The sequence below is a fragment of the Haliotis rufescens genome, unplaced genomic scaffold (genome assembly GCF_023055435.1).
Source record: "Haliotis rufescens isolate VD_foot unplaced genomic scaffold, xgHalRufe1.0.p SCAF_5, whole genome shotgun sequence".
NCBI classification, from domain to species: Eukaryota; Metazoa; Mollusca; class Gastropoda; order Lepetellida; family Haliotidae; genus Haliotis; species Haliotis rufescens.
Window position 1 is genome coordinate 24,992,525 of NW_025964223.1, and position 21,432 is coordinate 25,013,956.

A 21,432-nucleotide genomic window follows, 5' to 3' on the forward strand; every position below is an offset into this window, starting at 1 on the left:
TGGCTACAGTGACACACAATCAGCCAGGTCACACGTTGTTGGCTACAGTGTCACACAATCAGCCAGGTCACACATTGTTGGCTACAGTGTCACACAATCAGCCAGGTCACACATTGTTGGCTACAGTGTCACACAATCAGCCAGGTCACACGTTGTTGGCTACAGTGACACACAATCAGCCAGGTCACACTTTGTTGGGTACAGTGTCACACAATCAGCCAGGTCACACTTTGTTGGCTACAGTGTCACACAATCAGCCAGGTCACACATTGTTGGCTACAGTGTCACACAATCAGCCAGGTCACACATTGTTGGCTACAGTGTCACACTATCAGCCAGGTCACACTTTGTTGGGTACAGTGTCACACAATCAGCCAGGTCACACTTTGTTGGGTACAGTGTCACACAATCAGCCAGGTCACACATTGTTGGCTACAGTGACACACAATCAGCCAGGTCACACATTGTTGGCTACAGTGTCACACTATCAGCCAGGTCACACTTTGTTGGGTACAGTGTCACACAATCAGCCAGGTCACACTTTGTTGGGTACAGTGTCACACAATCAGCCAGGTCACACATTGTTGGCTACAGTGTCACACAATCAGCCAGGTCACACTTTGTTGGGTACAGTGTCACACAATCAGCCAGGTCACACTTTGTTGGGTACAGTGTCACACAATCAGCCAGGTCACACATTGTTGGCTACAGTGTCACACAATCAGCCAGGTCACACATTGTTGGCTACAGTGTCACACTATCAGCCAGGTCACACATTGTGACCAACAGATCCTCATTTAGTAACCTTGTATGGGATCTAGTACATGCCTCTGTGTCCCCAGAGTCAATTACCTGTTGATGTCACATTTAGCTAGAATTCGGTATCACAAGTGTTTCATTGCACAAATCCTCTGTAAACGTTTCAACAAGGGAGACAACTGGTGTTAATCATTCCCATTCAGAACTAAAGGCAATTCAAAGCCTGCAGTTGGAAATTATCTGATGATGTCATAGTGCAGACTGACATATAGTCCCAGAAATAAAATTATCTTACTTGAAAAATATATTTCTACAAAATAAAACATAAATTCCAAATGTAGCTCAGAACGATCCTTAATATCAACTAGGGCAATCTAGACTTGTCAAATCATTCTAGACTTGAGTTGGACTTTCTAACGCGATGTCCAACTCCGTGTCCACGTGAGTGAAAGGCAAGGATGTCACCTGCCATATCAACATAATCTAATACATCATAGCTGCATGCCTGGTAGCCTTGCTCCAAGGTTACACTGATAGAAAGGTCCATGGATGTGTTATAATTCTATCCTGATAATAGGCAAGTCTGGATAAGCGGACAGTTCTAAGGAAGCCAGTTGTATGGGGACAACTTGTTCTTATTATGTATATAATTTAGAAATTATTATTTAAAACTAATAGATATTGCCTTAGAGACTTGCCTGGGTGATGTTTTACATAACGACCTTAGCGCAACAACTGCCGTAATTCAATGTTAAGGAATGGAAGTTACGATCACCTTATCGCTAAGATCGCTTTGTACAACGGCACCCACAACATTAGGCAGGGACAGACTGACCAGTTATGTTTTCCTGTATATTTCTGAGTCAATATTAAATTATCTCACACACACACACACACACACACACACACACACACACACACACACACACACACACACACACACACACACACACACACACACACACACGACCCCATCCTCTGCAAGATTATCAAATGGTAGGTCCATAACGTTCCAAAATAAGTTTTCTATGGGTCGATGAGTCCTTATACGAACTTGACAGAATTTCTCTATGGTAAATGGAACAGTTTGCACTGAATGTGTACTCATACGAGTTTCTACATAAATACTTCAGTTTAATTGTTTGTTTGTTGTTTAACGCCGCACTCAGCAATATTCCAGCTATATGATGCCGGTCTGTAAATAATCGAGTCAGGACCAGACAATCCAGCGATTGACATCATGAGCATTGATCCACGCAATTGGGATCGATGACATGTATCAACCAAGTCAGCGAGCCTGACCACCCGATCCCGTTAGTCGCCTCTAACGACAAGCATAGTCGCCTTTTATGGCAAGCATGGGTTGTTGAAGATCTATTCTACCCCAGATCTTCACGGGTCAGATGTGATTCTTCAATATCGTTTATTTTTCTTTAATCATATGATTGGATTAAAACTCTGCGTATTTCCGCAATGTAAACGTGATAGATCAGGAATGATACAAATATGCTGTGCTCACAATGGCGCGCAGTATAGTTTTTCATAACATATGATACATATTATGATACGGATCAAACACACTCGGCAACAGAACAGACACGTGCGCCTTCATACAATTTACGTTTCAGGTCTCAAATGAGTTAGTGAGTTGGGTTTAACGCCGCTTTTAACATTATTCCAGTTATATGACGGCGTGTCAGCTTAATGTTGGAGGAAAGCCCGAAGTGATGCAGGTCCTTATACCTTTGCCTCTCCGGTGAAACCCACGAGCACGGGTATGGTGCTGATAAACCTAGAAACATAATCGGGGCGAGCCGGGATTCGAACCCACAGTCATAGGTTTCTGGCGTGCCCAAGGGAGGCAATTCTGCACAGACGACTGGGCCACCCGTGCCCCCTTACAGGCCTCGAAAACTACTGACCTTATAATTCTCATTTTATTCCACATTTCTTTAAAATTGTGCAAGCTCCTCACAGGTATACATCATTCTCTGCAGATAAATGAAAGCTGCACGCTTCGTAATGGAGCTTATCTGGACGAACGGGAGACAACTCTGGGCGAACTCGTTTTTCTTGAAACTTGAAACACAACAGTATTATAGGAGCTCATTGATCATATCAAACTTTGGTGTATTAACGCCCGGCTCACATGTGTCACCTTGAAAAAACTTGCGAATTTACATCGTCACCTACATTTTCATCACTCGTGACCAACTCTCGTTATTCCGGGACAGGCAGGTTACGGAAAGAGGCGAGAAGTGACGAATGAAATTTTGATATGTTACAATGACGTCATAATATCGTGACGTCACAGTTCAAAGTTCATCACATCGTAGTATTGTTCTGCTAGCCCGCTGGAACAAAGACCGCTCTTGTGTTTTGAGACGTTTCATCAGTAAATTGCTCCACACAGGAATCGGACGCCGTCAAGGTGAGCACAAGAGAATACCTGGTCTTTTTAGACTTCCTGTGATTATATTTACCTACTTTACCACACTGAAATCTAAAAAAATGTTTCAAACCTGTGAGGCGGGAGGCATTGTATTTTACAGACATATATTATTTTTCAACAAACTGTTCAACGCATGTGGTTACATGAAGCGTGATTGTTTGGTAGTTCTATTGTATGGTTATATAAGAAACAAGACAAAACACGTAGCGATTTTCTTCGCCGTTGGTACTTAGGGACAGTAAAAAATTGTAAGTTGGGGTGATTGTGTTTTCAGTGAGGCGGTCGGGGATGAAAATCTAAACATTAATGTGTCAGCCGTTTCTGAATCAACGGTCTGATTCATTAATGAGGCCACACCAATTAATCTCTGGTTCATAGATACTTATTTATTAATATTTAAGTAAATAAATATTAGCATCCGCCACGATAACCTATTAAATTCTCAAACCTTCCAAAAAGTGTTAATTTCAAAACAAACTTTAAACTGATTAAATAATGAATTCGTTTTAACGAGGGCCAACAATGATCCCAGCGCTGTTGTATCTAAAATACGTTCACATAAATTTACAATCGTTGTATTCCGTTATGGTCACAAGTGTAAGTGTTTCCTTATATATACCTGGGTGCCGTTATACTAAACACCCACAGCGCTACGACTGTCGTAAGTCTATGTTAAAATGTGGGAGTTACGATCACCTTAGCGCTATAGAGGTCCAAACACATGTACAGTGTTTACAGGGCGAGTAGAACCAAATACCAAGGATTAAAAATATGGATTGAAAAGTATATTTTATGGCGCTGCACCTCTTTTCTCTAGCAAATCAACAACTTTAACTACTATTAATGGTCTGAAAATACGAAAACATAGCGTTAATGATGCTCACGTTTCCATTATAACATATATCTATACTGAGGTATAGTTTTTACACTTGATATGCTTTGAATTTATGCATATGCATGCTTTTGTGTAATTACATAATAACTCAACACATCATGTGGTTCATTAATTCAGTCACCAAGTTATTTTCTTTTCGGGAGGGTGGTTGGATGTAAACAGCAACATTTTTTACTGATTGGCGCAAACTATTGCGAAGCGACATGCCACACTCTATAACATATTAATCTACATGCTAACTAGCTTTTATGAATAAAGCATATGTCATACATATTTAACTGATCAAAACATTGTTGATTTTTTTAATAACTGAAACTATTTTTTGAAAACAGTGTGACATCCAGGAAGCTAGGAAATGTCGACAGTCGTACCTGCAGCGACACAAAAGGACATCTTGTCCTCGTCGTCCTCGGTCTTGTCCCCTATTTCCTCTCCTGAAAGCATTACTCGCAAAACAAAACAGCCTTCCAAAGTGAAGACCCGGTTAGACACGCAGCCACACAATGTTGCGTCACGTGAAGATGCAGTAATTAATTCCGAGGACTACCGTTACATCATGTCAACATCGGCATCTGACTTAAGTTCCTCTCAATCGTCATCCAAGACTAGTCCTGGGAGACCTAAAGCCAAAAAGCAAGCACGGGTAGATAACTCCATCAAACCTGGAGACTACAAATATATCATGGAGACATCGGCGTCTGACTTAAGTTCTTCCCCATCGTCATCCAAGACTAGTCCTCGGAGACCTGAAGCTTCCGCCAAAGAGCCAGCACGGGTAGATAACTCCATCAAACCTGGAGACTACAAATTTATCATGGAGACATCGGCGTCTGACTTAAGTTCTTCCCCATCGTCATCCAAGACTAGTCCTCGGAGACCTGAAGCTTCCGCCCAAAAGCCAGCACGGGTAGATAACTCCAACAAACCTGGAGACTCCAAATATATCATGAAGACATCGGCGTCAGACGTGTCGTCATCTCCATCATGCAAGATTCTTCGTGAATCTGTCGGAGCATCTGCTTCGCCCTCTAGGCGCTCTCACAGCAGTCCTCGTGAATATGAAAGAGGATCTGACAAACCAGATGGCAGTTGCTGCACATCACCAACGTCATCTCCATCGCCATACCCAAGGTCTCTTACAGGGTCCAGGGAATCTGTCTTGTCGTCTGAAATTCTAAGCAGCGTCTCCTCTGATTCTGAGAAAGTATTCGACCCCTTCGCGAAGGACCACCTTCAGCCCAGACTTTCCCCGAGGGAGCCATCTGTGGACGTTCATTTCCCAGTCGCTGAAACAGTGTCCGAGGTATCCCTGGCAAACAGGAGCGATGAATCATGGTTTACCGACTCCAGGGAGTCGAACAGTTTCCACCAGGACGCACTACACATACGTAAGCTGATGCTGGACCTGGCCTGGGTCTGTGACAGGCAACAGCCCATGTCGGACTGGGTGTCCTCTGTTATCGTGTGGGATGATGACGGTAAGTGATTCCATCAGTAGTTGGAACATCATCAGAGTAGTATCGAAAGAGAGTGAGTGAGTCGTTTTTAACAATATTCCTGCTTCATCACAGAGAGGACACCAGAAATAGGCACCACACATTGAACCAACACTACATGGATGAGCTGAAACATTTGTGAATTATATTGTGTATTGTCTTTTCTAGCTTTGCCATTATTTTTCTAAGTAGCAAATATGTTGATAACGAAGTTACATATGTAGTAGATGTAGTAGACGTAGTAGATATGTTGTAGATTTGATCATTCTTGTTTCTGTCTCAAAAGTTGCAAGCAACTTGGGTGTGGACTCTCTCCTGATCAGACTGAAGAACCGGTTTCAGGTGAGTCCAGTGATGTCTCTTGTCCATCTCAGTGATGGCCAGCTTCCTTACAAATACCAAGGCTTGGCAATTTAAAAAAGACAGAATATGTTTTCGCCCATTGCATCATGACATAGCATTTCTTTCTATGACAGGCAGAGCCAAACGGTTTTTGGTGATCCAAAACACATTTTATTTCAGGGCTTCCAGAAAACAATACCTTTTTGGTTAAAACTTGAGACTTAATTATCTTAAACTAAGTTTAAATGCCAGGATTTAGGAGAACGACATATATTATTTCAAAATAATCCCAGAATATCAAATGGTGTGTATATTTCCCCTACCCAATGATATTTTCCTTGTTGATTTCATCACTGTAATATCCGCTGAAATATCAACCTACTTTTCTTACCAGAGCACTTGGTGGCGCCTGACAAGGGGGAGGGAGACTCGGGTCCAGATCCTCAAGAAATCCAGCTCAGCATCCGGAGGCGGCATCAGCGGTGAGTACAGGGGTATTTGTTTAGCTGTTCGACAAGTTTAGAACGCCCCATTGAGGCGAATTCGAACGAACGAAACCAAGGATACCTTTGTTGAACAGTAACAACAAATAGTTGAATATTAACATTACGTGTCAATGAAACGTTCTGTTGTCCTGAAGTTGCATTTCCTGTCTGTAGGTGGAGACGAGGACAAGACACCACATAAAGAGAAGCTGCAGAAGAGAGTGCAGAGGTTCATGTCCCGGTTCTTCATTTGTGGAGGACCATCACAGGCCTAGACACAGTCAGTGTTCGGCCCAGACTAAGTGCAGGTGTCTCTATCAGGCCGAGACACAGTGCCGGTGTCTCTGTCAGGCCCAGACACAGTGCCGGTGTCTCTGTCAGGCCTAGCCACAGTGCCGGTGTCTCTGTCAGGCCCAGACACAGTGCCGGTGTCTCTGTCAGACCGAGACACAGTGCCGGTGTCTCTGTCAGGCCCAGACACAGTGCCGGTGTCTCTGTCAGACCGAGACACAGTGCCGGTGTCTATGTCAGGCCCAGACACAGTGCCGGTGTCTCTATCAGGCCCAGACACAGTGCCGGTGTCTCTGTCAGGCCTAGCCACAGTGCCGGTGTCTCTGTCAGTCCCAGACACAGTGCCGGTGTCTCTGTCAGTCCCAGACACAGTGCCGGTGTCTCTATCAGGCCGAGACACAGTGCCGGTGTCTCTATCAGGCCTAGCCACAGTGCCGGTGTCTCTGTCAGGCCCAGGCACAGTGCCGGTGTCTTTGTCAGGCCCAGGCACAGTGCCGGTGTCTCTGTCAGGCCCAGACACAGTGCCGGTGTCTCTGTCAGACCGAGACACAGTGCCGGTGTCTCTGTCAGGCCCAGACACAGTGCCGGTGTCTCTGTCAGACCGAGACACAGTGCCGGTGTCTATGTCAGGCCCAGACACAGTGCCGGTGTCTCTGTCAGTCCCAGACACAGTGCCGGTGTCTTTGTCAGGCCCAGACACAGTGCCGGTGTCTCTGTCAGTCCCAGACACAGTGCCGGTGTCTCTGTCAGTCCCAGACACAGTGCCGGTGTCTCTATCAGGCCTAGCCACAGTGCCGGTGTCTCTATCAGGCCTAGCCACAGTGCCGGTGTCTCTGTCAGGCCCAGGCACAGTGCCGGTGTCTTTGTCAGGCCCAGGCACAGTGCCGGTGTCTCTGTCAGGCCCAGACACAGTGCCGGTGTCTCTGTCAGACCGAGACACAGTGCCGGTGTCTCTGTCAGGCCCAGACACAGTGCCGGTGTCTCTGTCAGACCGAGACACAGTGCCGGTGTCTATGTCAGGCCCAGACACAGTGCCGGTGTCTCTGTCAGTCCCAGACACAGTGCCGGTGTCTTTGTCAGGCCCAGGCACAGTGCCGGTGTCTTTGTCAGGCCCAGACAGAGTGCAGGTGTCTTTGTCAGTCCAAGCCACAGTGCCGGTGTCTCTGTCAGTCCCAGACACAGTGCCGGTGTCTCTATCAGGCCTAGCCACAGTGCCGGTGTCTCTGTCAGGCCGAGACACAGTGCCGGTGTCTCTGTCAGTCCCAGACACAGTGCAGGTGTCTCTGTCAGGCCGAGACACAGTGCCGGTGTCTCTATCAGTCCCAGACACAGTGCCGGTGTCTCTGTCAGACCGAGACACAGTGCCGGTGTCTATGTCAGGCCCAGACACAGTGCCGGTGTCTCTATCGTGTAGCTACATCCTGTGTATATTAAATTGACGTGCTTTATGATGTAGCCACATCCTCTGTATACTAAATGGGCGTGCCTTATCATGTAGCTACATCCTGTGTATATGAAATGTTCGTGCCTTATCGTGGTTATATCCTGTGTATATTAAATGGGCGTGCCTTATCATGTAGCCACATCCTGTGTATATGAAATGTTCGTGCCTTATCGTGTAGCTACATCCTGTGTATATTAAATGGGCGTGCCTTATCATGTAGCTACATCCTGTGTATATTAAATGGTCGTGCCTTATCATGTCGCTACATCCTGTGTAAATTACATGGGCGTGCCTTATCATGTAGGTACATCCTGTGTATATGAAATAGGCGTGCCTTATCATGTAGCTACATCCTGTGTACATTAAATGGTCGTGCCTTATCATGTCGCTACATCCTGTGTAAATTACATGGGCGTGCCTTATCATGTAGGTACATCCTGTGTATATGAAATAGGCGTGCCTTATCATGTAGCTACATCATGTGTACATTAAATGGTCGTGCCTTATCATGTCGCTACATCCTGTGTACATTAAATGGGCGTGCCTTACCATGTAGCGACATCCTGTGTATATTAAATGGTCGTGCCTTATCGTGTAGCTACATCCTGTGTATATTAAATGGGTTTGCCTTATCATGTAGCTGCATCCTGTGTCCATTAAATGGTCGTGCCTTATCATGTAGCTACATCCTGTGTATGTTAAATGGGCGTGCCATATCATGTAGCTACATCCTGTGTATATTAAATGGGCGTGCCATATCATGTAGCTACATCCTGTGTATGTTAAATGGGCGTGCCATATCATGTAGCTACATCCTGTGTATATTAAATGGTCGTGCCTTATCGTGTAGCTACATCCTGTGTATATGAAATGGGCATGCCTTATCATGTAGCTACATCCTGTGTATATTAAATGGTCGTGCCTTATCATGTAGCTACATCCTGTGTATATTAAATGGTCTTGCGTTATCACGTAGCTACATCCTGTGTATATTAAATGGTCGTGTTTTATCATGTAACTACATACTGTGTATATTAAGTGGTCGTGCTTTATAATTTAGCTACATCAAATGGTTATTTAATGGTCTTGTTTTATCATGTAGCTACACACTGTGTAAATTAAGTGGTCGTGCCTTATTATGTAGCTACACTCTGTCTATATTAATGGTCGTGCCTTATCATGTAGCTACATCCTGTGTATATTAAATGGTCGTGCCTTATCATGGAGCTACATCCTGTGTATATGAAATGGGCATGCCTTATCATGTAGCTACATCCTGTGTATATAAAATGGTCTTGCGTCATCACGTAGCTACATCCTGTGTATATTAAATGGTCGTGTTTTATCATGTAATTTCACACTGCGTATATTAAGTGGTCGTGCTTTATAATTTAGCTACATCAAATGGTTATTTAATGGTCTTGTTTTATCATGTAGCTACACACTGTGTAAATTAAGTGGTCGTGCCTTATTATGTAGCTACACTCTGTCTATATTAATGGTCGTGCCTTATCATGTAGCAACATCCTGTGTATATTAAATGGTCGTGCCTTATCGTGTAGCTACACTCTGTCTATATTAATGGTCGTGCCTTATCATGTAGCTACATCCTGTGTATATTAAATGAGCGTGCCTTATCATGTAGCTACATCAAATGTTTTTTTAATGGTCGTGCCTTATCATGTAGCTACACCCTGTGTATATTAATGGTCGTGCCTTTTCATATAGCTGTAGCTGGTGTTTATCAAATGTTATCTTGTAGCTACATCCGATGCATGTTATTTGGGCGTGTCTCCTCATGTACCTACATCTCATGTATATTTAGTGGACGTCCGTCTTCATGTAGCCTGTGTATCGTGAATAGGGTAATCTATTTACCTTGAGGTTGTGTGCCTGATCCCGTAAATACTAGTATCATATTACCTGCTTTATTCTGAATGTATTACACATACATTAATTTGTTTTCCAAATGTACCTGTCATGTGGTTTTAAATGGTAATGAAGGGTCTGTTAAAAAGAGTTATAAAAAAACTTAATAATCAAAAGAGGAAAAAAATTAATTCATGGGTTAAAAAAAAATCAATTGAGTTTAAATGCTTATAAATATAAAACTGAAAAATATGAAAATATAGATAAAAAGAGGAATACAAAAGCTTCAAAACATAAATATACTGAAATAAGGGGGGAAAACTAATGCGCGGATAAAAAAATCAAATTGAGTTGAAATGCTTATAAAAATATAACTAAAATATCTGAAATTATTAATAAAAAACCCATCTTATTTATGAATAAAAAGACCAACAATATAGAATATATTGAAATATACCCTGAACGTATAGTAAGCATAGGGTCACCTAGACTTATTTGTAATCGGTTGTACACCCTATATGAATAGCTTAGAGTGATTTGTCCACCTTAGTTGTGGGAGAGATGTAATCCCAACATAATTAGTTGTAAGAGAGTTGTGAACCCTATATTTATAATTTGTTGTGAGAGACATGTTCACCTCGGTTGTGAGAGAGTTGTCTACCTTAGGGCTGAGAGCGTTGTGCACCGTGGATGATTATACTGTGAAGTAGTTATACTTCTATAATAGTTGTTAGAGAAAAAAGGAAACTTGGTCTAACTGTAACGGTATTCGGCCACAATCTTTCTTAAGTTCCCGATTGTCAACACAAAATTCAATATGCAATAAAAGTGCTGATGGGCAGACGGTGTTATTGTCTTAATTCTGTGATATAATTACACTGCAAGATTCGTTGTCTGCAGTACCAGGGACAACTTGCACAAAACGATCTTAGAACTAAGATGATCATGACTCCCATACTTTAACATAGGCTTACAATAGTCGTAGCACTAAGATCGCTTTGTGCAAGTGGGCCCAGATGAAGTGGTAAGTAGAGCACCTCGGTACAACACGTGACTATGAAGCAGGTGATTGTATACATCCGATGAGGGAGTTACACGTGTTTATTTGTTTGTTGTTTGACGCCGCACTCAGCAATATTCCAGCTTAATCCAGCTATAGGCCTGTGGGGTACCTGTCTGGGGGAGGGTGCAGGCCACGGCTACATGTTGACGTTGCTGGCTACAAGGTGGTTCTGTACGATTCGGGCTGGCGTTGTCGTGCTGATAAAGAACACCGCGTGGTAGCTGTTTTAGGAATGTTTGGACAATCGGACGCAGAATGTCATCCACGTAACGCTGAGCTCTTAACGATGACCAGTGGTGTTCTTTCCTGCCAGCAAATTCCTCCCCACATTGCATCCCCTCCACCACACTCCACCCTCTGACGACGATGTTGCTCTGTCAATAACTGTCCTCTATAAGGACTGTAAGCCCTATATCCTTGAGATCCGAGTCGCCTGGTCACTGTCTGTTGACTTACCATACGCCCAAAGGCATTCGTCGCTGATGACGTCACTGTCAAGAATCGATTCCAGAGATGCAAAGTTCGCAAACACCGGTCTTCATTGGGCGTAGTTACTCTGGGTCTGCGTGTTGCCTGTCTGGTGTCTGCCCGGTCCATCTGTAACGTTGCATCAGGTTAGTTACAGCAACACGGGAGCAACCCCAAAAGTTCTAGCTACGTGGGCCTGGGTGGCTTCCATCTGTACCATACTCAGGGGACCCGTGAAGATCCAGGGTAGATTAGGTCTTCAGTAACCCGTGTTTGCTGCATAAGGCGATTATGCTTGTCGTAAGATGCGACTAACGGGATCGGGTGGTCAGACTCGCTGACTTGGTTGATGCATGTCATTGTGTCTAAATTGCGTGGATCAATCTCTGGATTGTTTGGTCCAGACTCGATTATTTACAGACCGCCATACATATAAAGTGTGTCGTTAAACAACAAACAACAACGACATACTAAGAGCCCTTCTCGCGTTGTTCGGGTCTGTTTACTTGAGCGCATGAATTGAATGGAAATTAATGGTTAATACTTGTGAGTGAGAGAGTTACAACGGCAATGTATCAGTCATATGTGGATGAGAACAAATTATGTATTCATTAAAACACTGCGCAGTAAAGAAACAAGGTAAATATCACAGATTTGATATAAAACAAACCAGATTGATTAAAGTTAAAAATCATATAGATAAACAGTTATTTTCGACACATGTTCACAATTTATGATACAGACCAATTCATGGTCAACTTCTTCCAGAATCATCAGTGTCAACGATCGGGGTTTATGTTATTTCTTTTAGTCCGACTGAACTTCATGAAAATGAAACAAAGGACACCAACTTTCTTATTTACAAGCTCCATACACCCCTTACATCGTTCTCTTGTTCCTAATATACCGGGAGGAAACGAAGGTGGCACGCGCTGAACTGCAGTTTGCTTGTTTTGATGTCGAACGAAGGGAGATAACTCTAATGGAACACGTTTTTCAAACATTTTGTTAAACACCAACAGAAGATGACCAGGGGTCATTGATATTATCAATCAAAGGAACGTTGATTATGAACACCCGACAGCCATCAACTAAATTAGTTTCAATATTGAAAACACCTTATTGTCGATTTTCATGTTACAATGACGTCATAGTAGCATGACGTCACAGGTCAAAGTTCATCACTTCGTAGTATTGTTCTGCGAGACCGCTGGCACAAAGGCAGCTCTCCTTTTTTAAGAAGTTTAATCAGTATATTACACCCCGCAGAGATCGGACACCTTCCAGGTAAGTACCAGAGTATACTACTTTCTTTTCTAGGCTTCCTGCGGTTGTATTTAATAGCTCCATATTGTTTCCCTAAAACACGACCGTGTCTGATGTGAGGTTGCGGTAAGAAAATGTTTGATGTGTATTAGGATCAACGGTTTTATCCATTTCTGAGGCCACATCAGCTGAGAACCGATTAATCTGTTCTATCTTTAACATTTTGTCCTCGTGTTCCAACTGATTAAATGGTTAATTTGCTTTAACCAGATCTTTTAAAACGCTATATAAGCGCGATAGTTGGTTTTAACCCCACTTTTAAAAGGATTCCAGTAATTTCACTGCGTGTTAGCTTACTGTGGGAATGTCCGAAGTGATGCAGGTCTCAGACGTTTACCACTTTGGTGAAACACACGAGCACGGGCATGGTGCCGAAAAACCTAGAAACATAATCGGGTCGAGCCGGGATTCGAACCCAAGATCATATACTATACTCCAATACCCCAACACAGACTTACACATGCGCGGGTCCGGATATCTATTTGTAAGGTTTCTTTCAATGGTGGCAGTAATAAACTTCAAAGATGGTAGAATGCCAGCGATAAGATAGTGTTTATTAATGAAACTTATTTTTTATGACACTGTACCTATTTTTCTAGCAAAGCAGGTACATTCGTAATTATAGTTACCTGTAAATCAGAAAATACGAAGACATATACACTCTTTAACATATTAATATGCTGACGTATAGTTTTCGCACTTGATATGCATTGAACGTATGCATACACATGGTACTTGATTTTGTGTAATCTTTTTTTCCGATTTTGCAACATGTAATTAACTTTTTTCGGTTCTGATTTTCTTGGGCCAAGACTACACTTTTTACTCACTGACGTAAACTTTGTTATGCAGATGACTTTTTAAAAATCTATGGCCTAACTAAAATTTATTAAAATATATCTTACGTAATACAGATTTAATTGCTTGATCAAACCGAGCCGAAAACTGATGTTTTTTTAATTTTCAAATACTATTTTTGAAAACAGTGTGACATCCAGGGATCCCACAATGTCCTCTGTCGAACTTGCTGAAAGACAGAAGGGCGAAGATGCAGTAATTAATTCCGAGGACTACCGTTACATCATGTCAACATCGGCGTCTGACTTAAGTTCCTCTCCATCGTCATCCAAGACTAGTCCTCGGAGACCTGAAGCTTCCGCCAAAATGCCAGCACGGGTAGATAACTCCATCAAACCTGGAGACTACAAATATATCATTGAGACATCGGCGTCAGACGAGTCATCATCTCCATCACGCAAAGGTCTTCGTGAATCTGTTGGAGCATCTGCTTCACCCTCTAGGAGCTCTCACAGCAGTCCTCGTGAATCTGACAGTGGATCTGACAAACCTGATGACAGATGCTACACTTCACCAACGTCATCTCCATTGCCACACCCAAGGTCTCTTACAGGGTCCAGGGAATCTGTCTTGTCGTCTGAAATTCTAAGCAGCGTCTCCTCTGACTCTGAGAAAGTATTCGACCCCTTCGCGAAGGACCACCTTCAGCCCAGACTTTCTCCGAGGGAGCCATCTGTGGACGTTCATTTCCCAGTCGCTGAAACAGTGTCCGAGGTATCCCTGGCAAACAGGAGCGATGAATCGTGGTTTACCGACTCCAGGGAGTCGAACAGTTTCCACCAGGACGCACTACACATACGTAAGCTGATGCTGGACCAGGCCTGGGTCTCTGACAGGCAACAGCCCATGTCGGACTGGGTGTCCTCTGTTATCGTCTGGGATGATGACGGTAAGTGATTCCATCAGTAGTTGGAACATCATCAGAGAGTGAGTGAGTGAGTGTTGTTTAATATCAGAAATAGGCATCACACATTGTACCAACATTACATGATGAGCTGAAACATATATATGAATTATGACAGGTATATTCACATAAAAGTATTTTCTCTAAGTAGCTTTGCTATCATTTTTTTCTTCCATTGAAGCAAATTTGTTAATAACGAAGTGACAGATATATATATATATATATATATAATAAAATAATAAAGATATATATATATATAAGATTCTTGTTTCTGTCTCAAAAGTTGCAAGCAACTTGGGTGTGGACTCTCTCCTGACCAGACTGAAGAACCGGTTTCAGGTCTGCCCGTGATTTCCGTGTTCTTGTCACTCAGCGACCTCTCATTGCTTCAAGACATACAAGACATCTTTCTTAACGACAAACGGAACAACTCTAGGGGTCAATTATAGTGAACGCTCCAGTGAAGAATTTCATTTTTGAGGGGTAAAACTGGAAACTTAATTATTTTTAGGCCTTTTCCAAAGACTCTGGGGAAACGTTTTTAGAATACTCCCAGAAGAGCCAATGGTCGGCCCCAACTAAGTGATATTTTCCTTGTTGTTTTCGTCATAATGATATCCGCTGAAATATCAACCTACTTTTCTTACCAGAGCACTTGGTGGCGCCTGACAAGGGGGAGGGAGACTCGGGTCCAGATCCTCAAGAAATCCAGCTCAGCATCCGGAGGCGGCATCAGCGGTGAGTACAGGGGTATTTGTTTAGCTGTTCGACAAGTTTAGAACGCCCCATTGAGGCGAATTCGAACGAACGAAACCAAGGATACCTTTGTTGAACAGTAACAGCAAATAGTTGAATATTAACATTACGTGTCAATGAAACGTTCTGTTGTCCTGAAGTTGCGTTTTCTGTCTGTAGGTGGAGACGAGGACAAGACACCACACAAAGAGAAGATGCAGAAGAGAGTGCAGAGGTTCATGTCCCGGTTCTTCATTTGTGGAGGACCATCACAGGCCTAGACACAGTCAGTGTTCGGCCCAGACTAAGTGCAGGTGTCTCTATCAGGCCCAGCCACAGTGCAGGTGTCTCTGTCAGTCCCAGACACTGTGCCGGTGTCTCTGTCAGGCCTAGCCACAGTGCCGGTGTCTCTGTCAGGCCCAAACACAGTGCAGGTGTCTCTTTCAGTCCCAGACACAGTGCCGGTGTCTCTATCAGGCCCAGACACTGTGCCGGTGTCTCTGTCAGGCCAAGCCACAGTGCCGGTGTCTCTGTCAGTCCCAGACACAGTGTCGGTGTCTCTGTCAGGCCGAGACACAGTGCCGGTGTCTCTATCAGGCCCAGACACAGTGCCGGTGTCTCTGTCAGACCGAGACACAGTGCCGGTGTCTATGTCAGGCCCAGACACAGTGTCGGTGTCTCTATCAGGCCCAGACACAGTGCCGGTGTCTCTGTCAGGCCTAGCCACAGTGCCGGTGTCTCTGTCAAACCCAGACACAGTGCCGGTGTCTCTGTCAGACCGAGACACAGTGCCGGTGTCTATGTCAGGCCCAGACACAGTGCCGGTGTCTCTATCAGTCCCAGACACAGTGCCGGTGTCTCTGTCAGTCCTAGCCACAGTGCCGGTGTCTCTGTCAGACCGAGACACAGTGCCGGTGTCTCTGTCAGTCCCAGACACAGTGCCGGTGTCTCTGTCAGACCGAGACACAGTGCCGGTGTCTCTGTCAGTCCCAGACACAGTGCCGGTGTCTCTATCAGGCCCAGACACAGTGTCGGTGTCTCTGTCAGTCCCAGACACAGTGCCGGTGTCTCTGTCAGGCCCAGACACAGTGACGGTGTCTCTGTCAGTCCCAGACACAGTGTCGGTGTCTCTGTCAGGCCCAGACACAGTGACGGTGTCTCTGTCAGGCCTAGCCACAGTGCCGGTGTCTCTGTCAGTCCCAGACAGAGTGTAGGTGTCTATATCAGGCCCAGACACAGTGCAGGTGTCTATGTCAGGCCCAGACACAGTGCAGGTGTCTCTGTCAGGCCCAGACAGAGTGTAGGTGTCTATATCAGGCCCAGACACAGTGCAGGTGTCTATGTCAGGCCCAGACACAGTGCCGGTGTCTATGTCAGGCCCAGACACAGTGCAGGTGTCTCTGTCAGGTTCAGATACAGTGCAGTTGACTATGTCAGGCCCAGACACAGTGCAAGTGTCCATGCCTGCCTTATCATGTAGCTATCATCCAGTGTAAATATCTTGGACATGCCTTATCATCGCTATATTTTGTGAAACTATTATGGGCCTGCCTTATTGTGTTTACGCTATTATCGCTATTGTGGGCGTGCCTTATCGTGTCGCTACATCCTGTGTATTCCAAATGGGCGTGCCGTATCATGTAGCTACGTTCTTTCTTTTCTGAATAGGCGTGCCTTATCGTGTAGCTACATCGCGTGTATATTAAATGGACGTGCTTTGACATGTAGCTACATCCTGTGTATATTAAACAGACGTGCTTTAACATGTAGCTACATCCTGTGTATATTAAAAAGGCGTGCCGTATCATGTAGCTACACTCTGTGTATATTAAAGGGACGTGTTTTATCATGTAGCTATATCCTGTGTATATGAAATGGGCGTGCCTTATCATGTCGCTACATCCTGTGTATATTAAATGGGCGTGCCTTATCATGTAGCTGCATCCTGTGTATATTAAATGGGCGTGCCTTATCATGTAGCTACACTCTGTGTATATGAAATGGGCGTGCCTTATCATGTCGCTACATCCTGTGTATATTAAATGGGTGTGCCTTATCATGTAGCTGCATCCTGCGTATATTAAATGGGTGTGCCTTATCATGTAGCTACATCCTGTGTATATTACATGGGCGTGCCTTATCATGTAGCTACATCCTGTGTATATGAAATGGTCTTGCCTTCTCATGTAGCTACATCCTGTGTATATGAAATGTTCGTGCCTTATCGTGTAGCTACATCCTGTGTATATTAAATGGGCGTGCCTTATCATGTCGCTACACCCTGTGTATATGAAATTGGCGTGCCTTCTCATGTAGCTACATCCTGTGTATATGAAATGTTCGTGCCTTATCGTGTAGCTACATCCTGTGTATATTAAATGGGCGTGCCTTATCATGTCGCTACATCCTGTGTAAATTACATGGGCGGGCCTTATCATGTAGCTACATCCTGTGTATATGAAATGGTCTTGCCTTCTCATGTAGCTACATCCTGTGTATATGAAATGTTCGTGCCTTATCGTGTAGCTACATCCTGTGTATATTAAATGGGCGTGCCTTATCATGTCGCTACACCCTGTGTATATGAAATTGGCGTGCCTTCTCATGTAGCTACATCCTGTGTATATGAAATGTTCGTGCCTTATCGTGTAGCTACATCCTGTGTATATTAAATGGGCGTGCCTTATCATGTCGCTACATCCTGTGTAAATTACATGGGCGGGCCTTATCATGTCGCTACATCCTGTGTAAATTACATGGGCGGGCCTCATCGTGTAGCTACATCCTGTGTATGTTAAATGGGCGTGCCTTATCATGTAGGTACATCCTGTGTATATGAAATAGGCGTGCCTTATCATGTAGCTACATCCTGTGTACATTAAATGGTCGTGCCTTATCATGTCGCTACATCCTGTGTATATTAAATGGGTTTGCCTTATCATGTAGCGACATCCTGTGTATATTAAATGGTCGTGCCTTATCATGTAGCTACATCCTGTGTATATTAAATGGGCGTGCCTTATCATGTAGCTACATCCTGTGTATGTTAAATGGGCGTGCCATATCATGTAGCTACATCCTGTGTATATTAAATGGTCGTGCCTTATCATGTAGCTACATCCTGTGTATATGAAATGGGCATGCCTTATCATGTAGCTACATCCTGTGTATATTAAATGGTCTTGCGTTATCACGTAGCTACATCCTGTGTATATTAAATGGTCGTGTTTTATCATGTAACTACATACTGTGTATATTAAGTGGTCGTGCTTTATAATTTAGCTACATCAAATGGTTATTTAATGGTCGTGTTTTATCATGTAGCTACACACTGTGTAAATTAAGTGGTCGTGCCTTATTATGTAGCTACACTCTGTCTATATTAACGGTCGTGCCTTTTCATGTAGCTACATCCTGTGTATATTAAATGGTCGTGCCTTATCATGTAGCTACATCCTGTGTATATGAAATGGGCATGCCTTATCATGTTGCTACATCCTGTGTATATAAAATGGCCTTGCGTCATCACGTAGCTACATCCTGTGTATATTAAATGGTCGTGTTTTATCATGTAACTTCACACTGTGTATATTAAGTGGTCGTGCTTTATAATTTAGCTACATCAAATGGTTATTTAATGGTCGTGTTTTATCATGTAGCTACACACTGTGTAAATTAAGTGGTCGTGCCTTATTATGTAGCTACACTCTGTCTATATTAACGGTCGTGCCTTATCATGTAGCTACATCCTGTGTATATTAAATGGTCGTGCCTTATCGTGTTGCTACACTCTGTCTATATTAATGGTCGTGCCTTATCATGTAGCTACATCCTGTGTATATTAAATGGTCGTGCCTTATCGTGTAGCTACACTCTGTCTATATTAATGGTCGTGCCTTATCATGTAGCTACATCCTGTGTATATTAAATGAGCGTGCCTTATCATGTAGCTACATCAAATGTTTTTTTAATGGTCGTGCCTTATCATGTAGCTACACCCTGTGTATATTAATGGTCGTGCCTTTTCATATAGCTGTAGCTGGTGTTTATCAAATGTTATCTTGTAGCTACATCCGATGCATGTTATTTGGGCGTGTCTCCTCATGTACCTACATCTCATGTATATTTAGTGGACGTCCGTCTTCATGTAGCCTGTGTATCGTGAATAGGGTAATCTATTTACCTTGAGGTTGTGTGCCTGATCCCGTAAATACTAGTATCATATTACCTGCTTTATTCTGAATGTATTACACATACATTAATTTATTTTCCAAAGGTACCTGTCATGTGGTTTTAAATGGTAATGAAGGGTCTGTTAAAAAGAGTTATAAAAAAACTTAATAATCAAAAGAGGAAAAAAATTAATTCATGGGTTAAAAAAAAATCAATTGAGTTTAAATGCTTATAAATATAAAACTGAAAAATATGAAAATATAGATAAAAAGAGGAATACAAAAGCTTCAAAACATAAATATACTGAAATAAGGGGGGGGAAACTAATGCGCGGATAAAAAAATCAAATTGAGTTGAAATGCTTATAAAAATATAACTAACATATCTGAAATTATTAATAAAAAAACCATCTTATTTATGAATAAAAAGACCAACAATATAGAATATATTGAAATATACCCTGAACGTATAGTAAGCATAGGGTCACCTAGACTTATTTGTAATCGGTTGTACACCCTATATGAATAGCTTAGAGTGATTTGTCCACCTTAGTTGTGGGAGAGATGTAATCCCAACATAATTAGTTGTAAGAGAGTTGTGAACCCTATATTTATAATTTGTTGTGAGAGACATGTTCACCTCGGTTGTGAGAGAGTTGTCTACCTTAGGGCTGAGAGCGTTGTGCACCGTGGATGATTATACTGTGAAGTAGTTATACTTCTATAATAGTTGTTAGAGAAAAAAGGAAACTTGGTCTAACTGTAAGGGTATTCGGCCACAATCTTTCTTAAGTTCCCGATTGTCAACACAAAATTCAATATGCAATAAAAGTGCTGATGGGCAGACGGTGTTATTGTCTTAATTCTGTGATATAATTACACTGCAAGATTCGTTGTCTGCAGTACCAGGGACAACTTGCACAAAACGATCTTAGAACTAAGATGATCATGACTCCCATACTTTAACATAGGCTTACAATAGTCGTAGCACTAAGATCGCTTTGTGCAAGTGGGCCCAGATGAAGTGGTAAGTAGAGCACCTCGGTACAACACGTGACTATGAAGCAGGTGATTGTACACATCCGATGAGGGAATTACACGTGTTTATTTGTTTGTTGTTTGACGCCGCACTCAGCAATATTCCAGCTTAATCCAGCTATAGGCCTGTGGGGTACCTGTCTGGGGGAGGGTGCAGGCCACGGCTACATGTTGACGTTGCTGGCTACAAGGTGTTTCTGTACGATTCGGGCTGGCGTTGTCGTGCTGATAAAGAACACCGCGTGGTAGCTGTTTTAGGAATGTTTGGACAATCGGACGCAGAATGTCATCCACGTAACGCTGAGCTCTTAACGATGACCAGTGGTGTTCTTTCCTGCCAGCAAATTCCTCCCCACATTGCATCCCCTCCACCACACTCCACCCTCTGACGACGATGTTGCTCTGTCAATAACTGTCCTCTATAAGGACTGTAAGCCCTATATCCTTGAGATCCGAGTCGCCTGGTCACTGTATGTTGACTTACCATACGCCCAAAGGCATTCGTCGCTGATGACGTCACTGTCAAGAATCGATTCCAGAGATGCAAAGTTCGCAAACACCGGTCTTCATTGGGCGTAGTTACTCTGGGTCTGCGTGTTGCCTGTCTGGTGTCTGCCCGGTCCATCTGTAACGTTGCATCAGGTTAGTTACAGCAACACGGGAGCAACCCCAAAAGTTCTAGCTACGTGGGCCTGGGTGGCTTCCATCTGTACCATACTCAGGGGACCCGTGAAGATCCAGGGTAGATTAGGTCTTCAGTAACCCGTGTTTGCTGCATAAGGCGATTATGCTTGTCGTAAGATGCGACTAACGGGATCGGGTGGTCAGACTCGCT

At 43.4% G+C, this 21,432-nt stretch overlaps 3 protein-coding genes across 3 annotated transcripts; 1 reads left to right on the forward strand and 2 right to left on the reverse strand.

Moving 5' to 3' along the window:
- Window positions 1–3,089: 3,089 nt before the first annotated feature.
- LOC124112933 lies at window positions 3,090–6,704 on the forward strand. Its single transcript, XM_046473130.2, has 5 exons — window positions 3,090–3,190; window positions 4,439–5,584; window positions 5,889–5,944; window positions 6,339–6,426; window positions 6,604–6,704. Exons 2-5 carry the CDS (start codon window positions 4,462–4,464, stop codon window positions 6,702–6,704), a joined length of 1,368 nt encoding a protein of 455 aa, XP_046329086.2. The 5' UTR covers window positions 3,090–3,190; window positions 4,439–4,461.
- Window positions 6,705–6,727: 23 nt separating this feature from the next.
- LOC124112417 (putative per-hexamer repeat protein 5) lies at window positions 6,728–11,784 on the reverse strand. The gene is made up of 2 exons (XM_048384243.1): window positions 11,720–11,784; window positions 6,728–8,123 (listed from the first exon to the last, which is right to left on the reverse strand). Exons 1-2 carry the CDS (start codon window positions 11,782–11,784, stop codon window positions 6,728–6,730), a joined length of 1,461 nt encoding a protein of 486 aa, XP_048240200.1.
- A 3,907-nt stretch (window positions 11,785–15,691) lies between these two features.
- On the reverse strand, window positions 15,692–16,849 carry LOC124112395 (putative per-hexamer repeat protein 5). Its single transcript, XM_046472492.2, has one exon. It carries the CDS (start codon window positions 16,847–16,849, stop codon window positions 15,692–15,694), a length of 1,158 nt encoding a protein of 385 aa, XP_046328448.2.
- Between the last annotated feature and the right edge of the window lie 4,583 nt (window positions 16,850–21,432).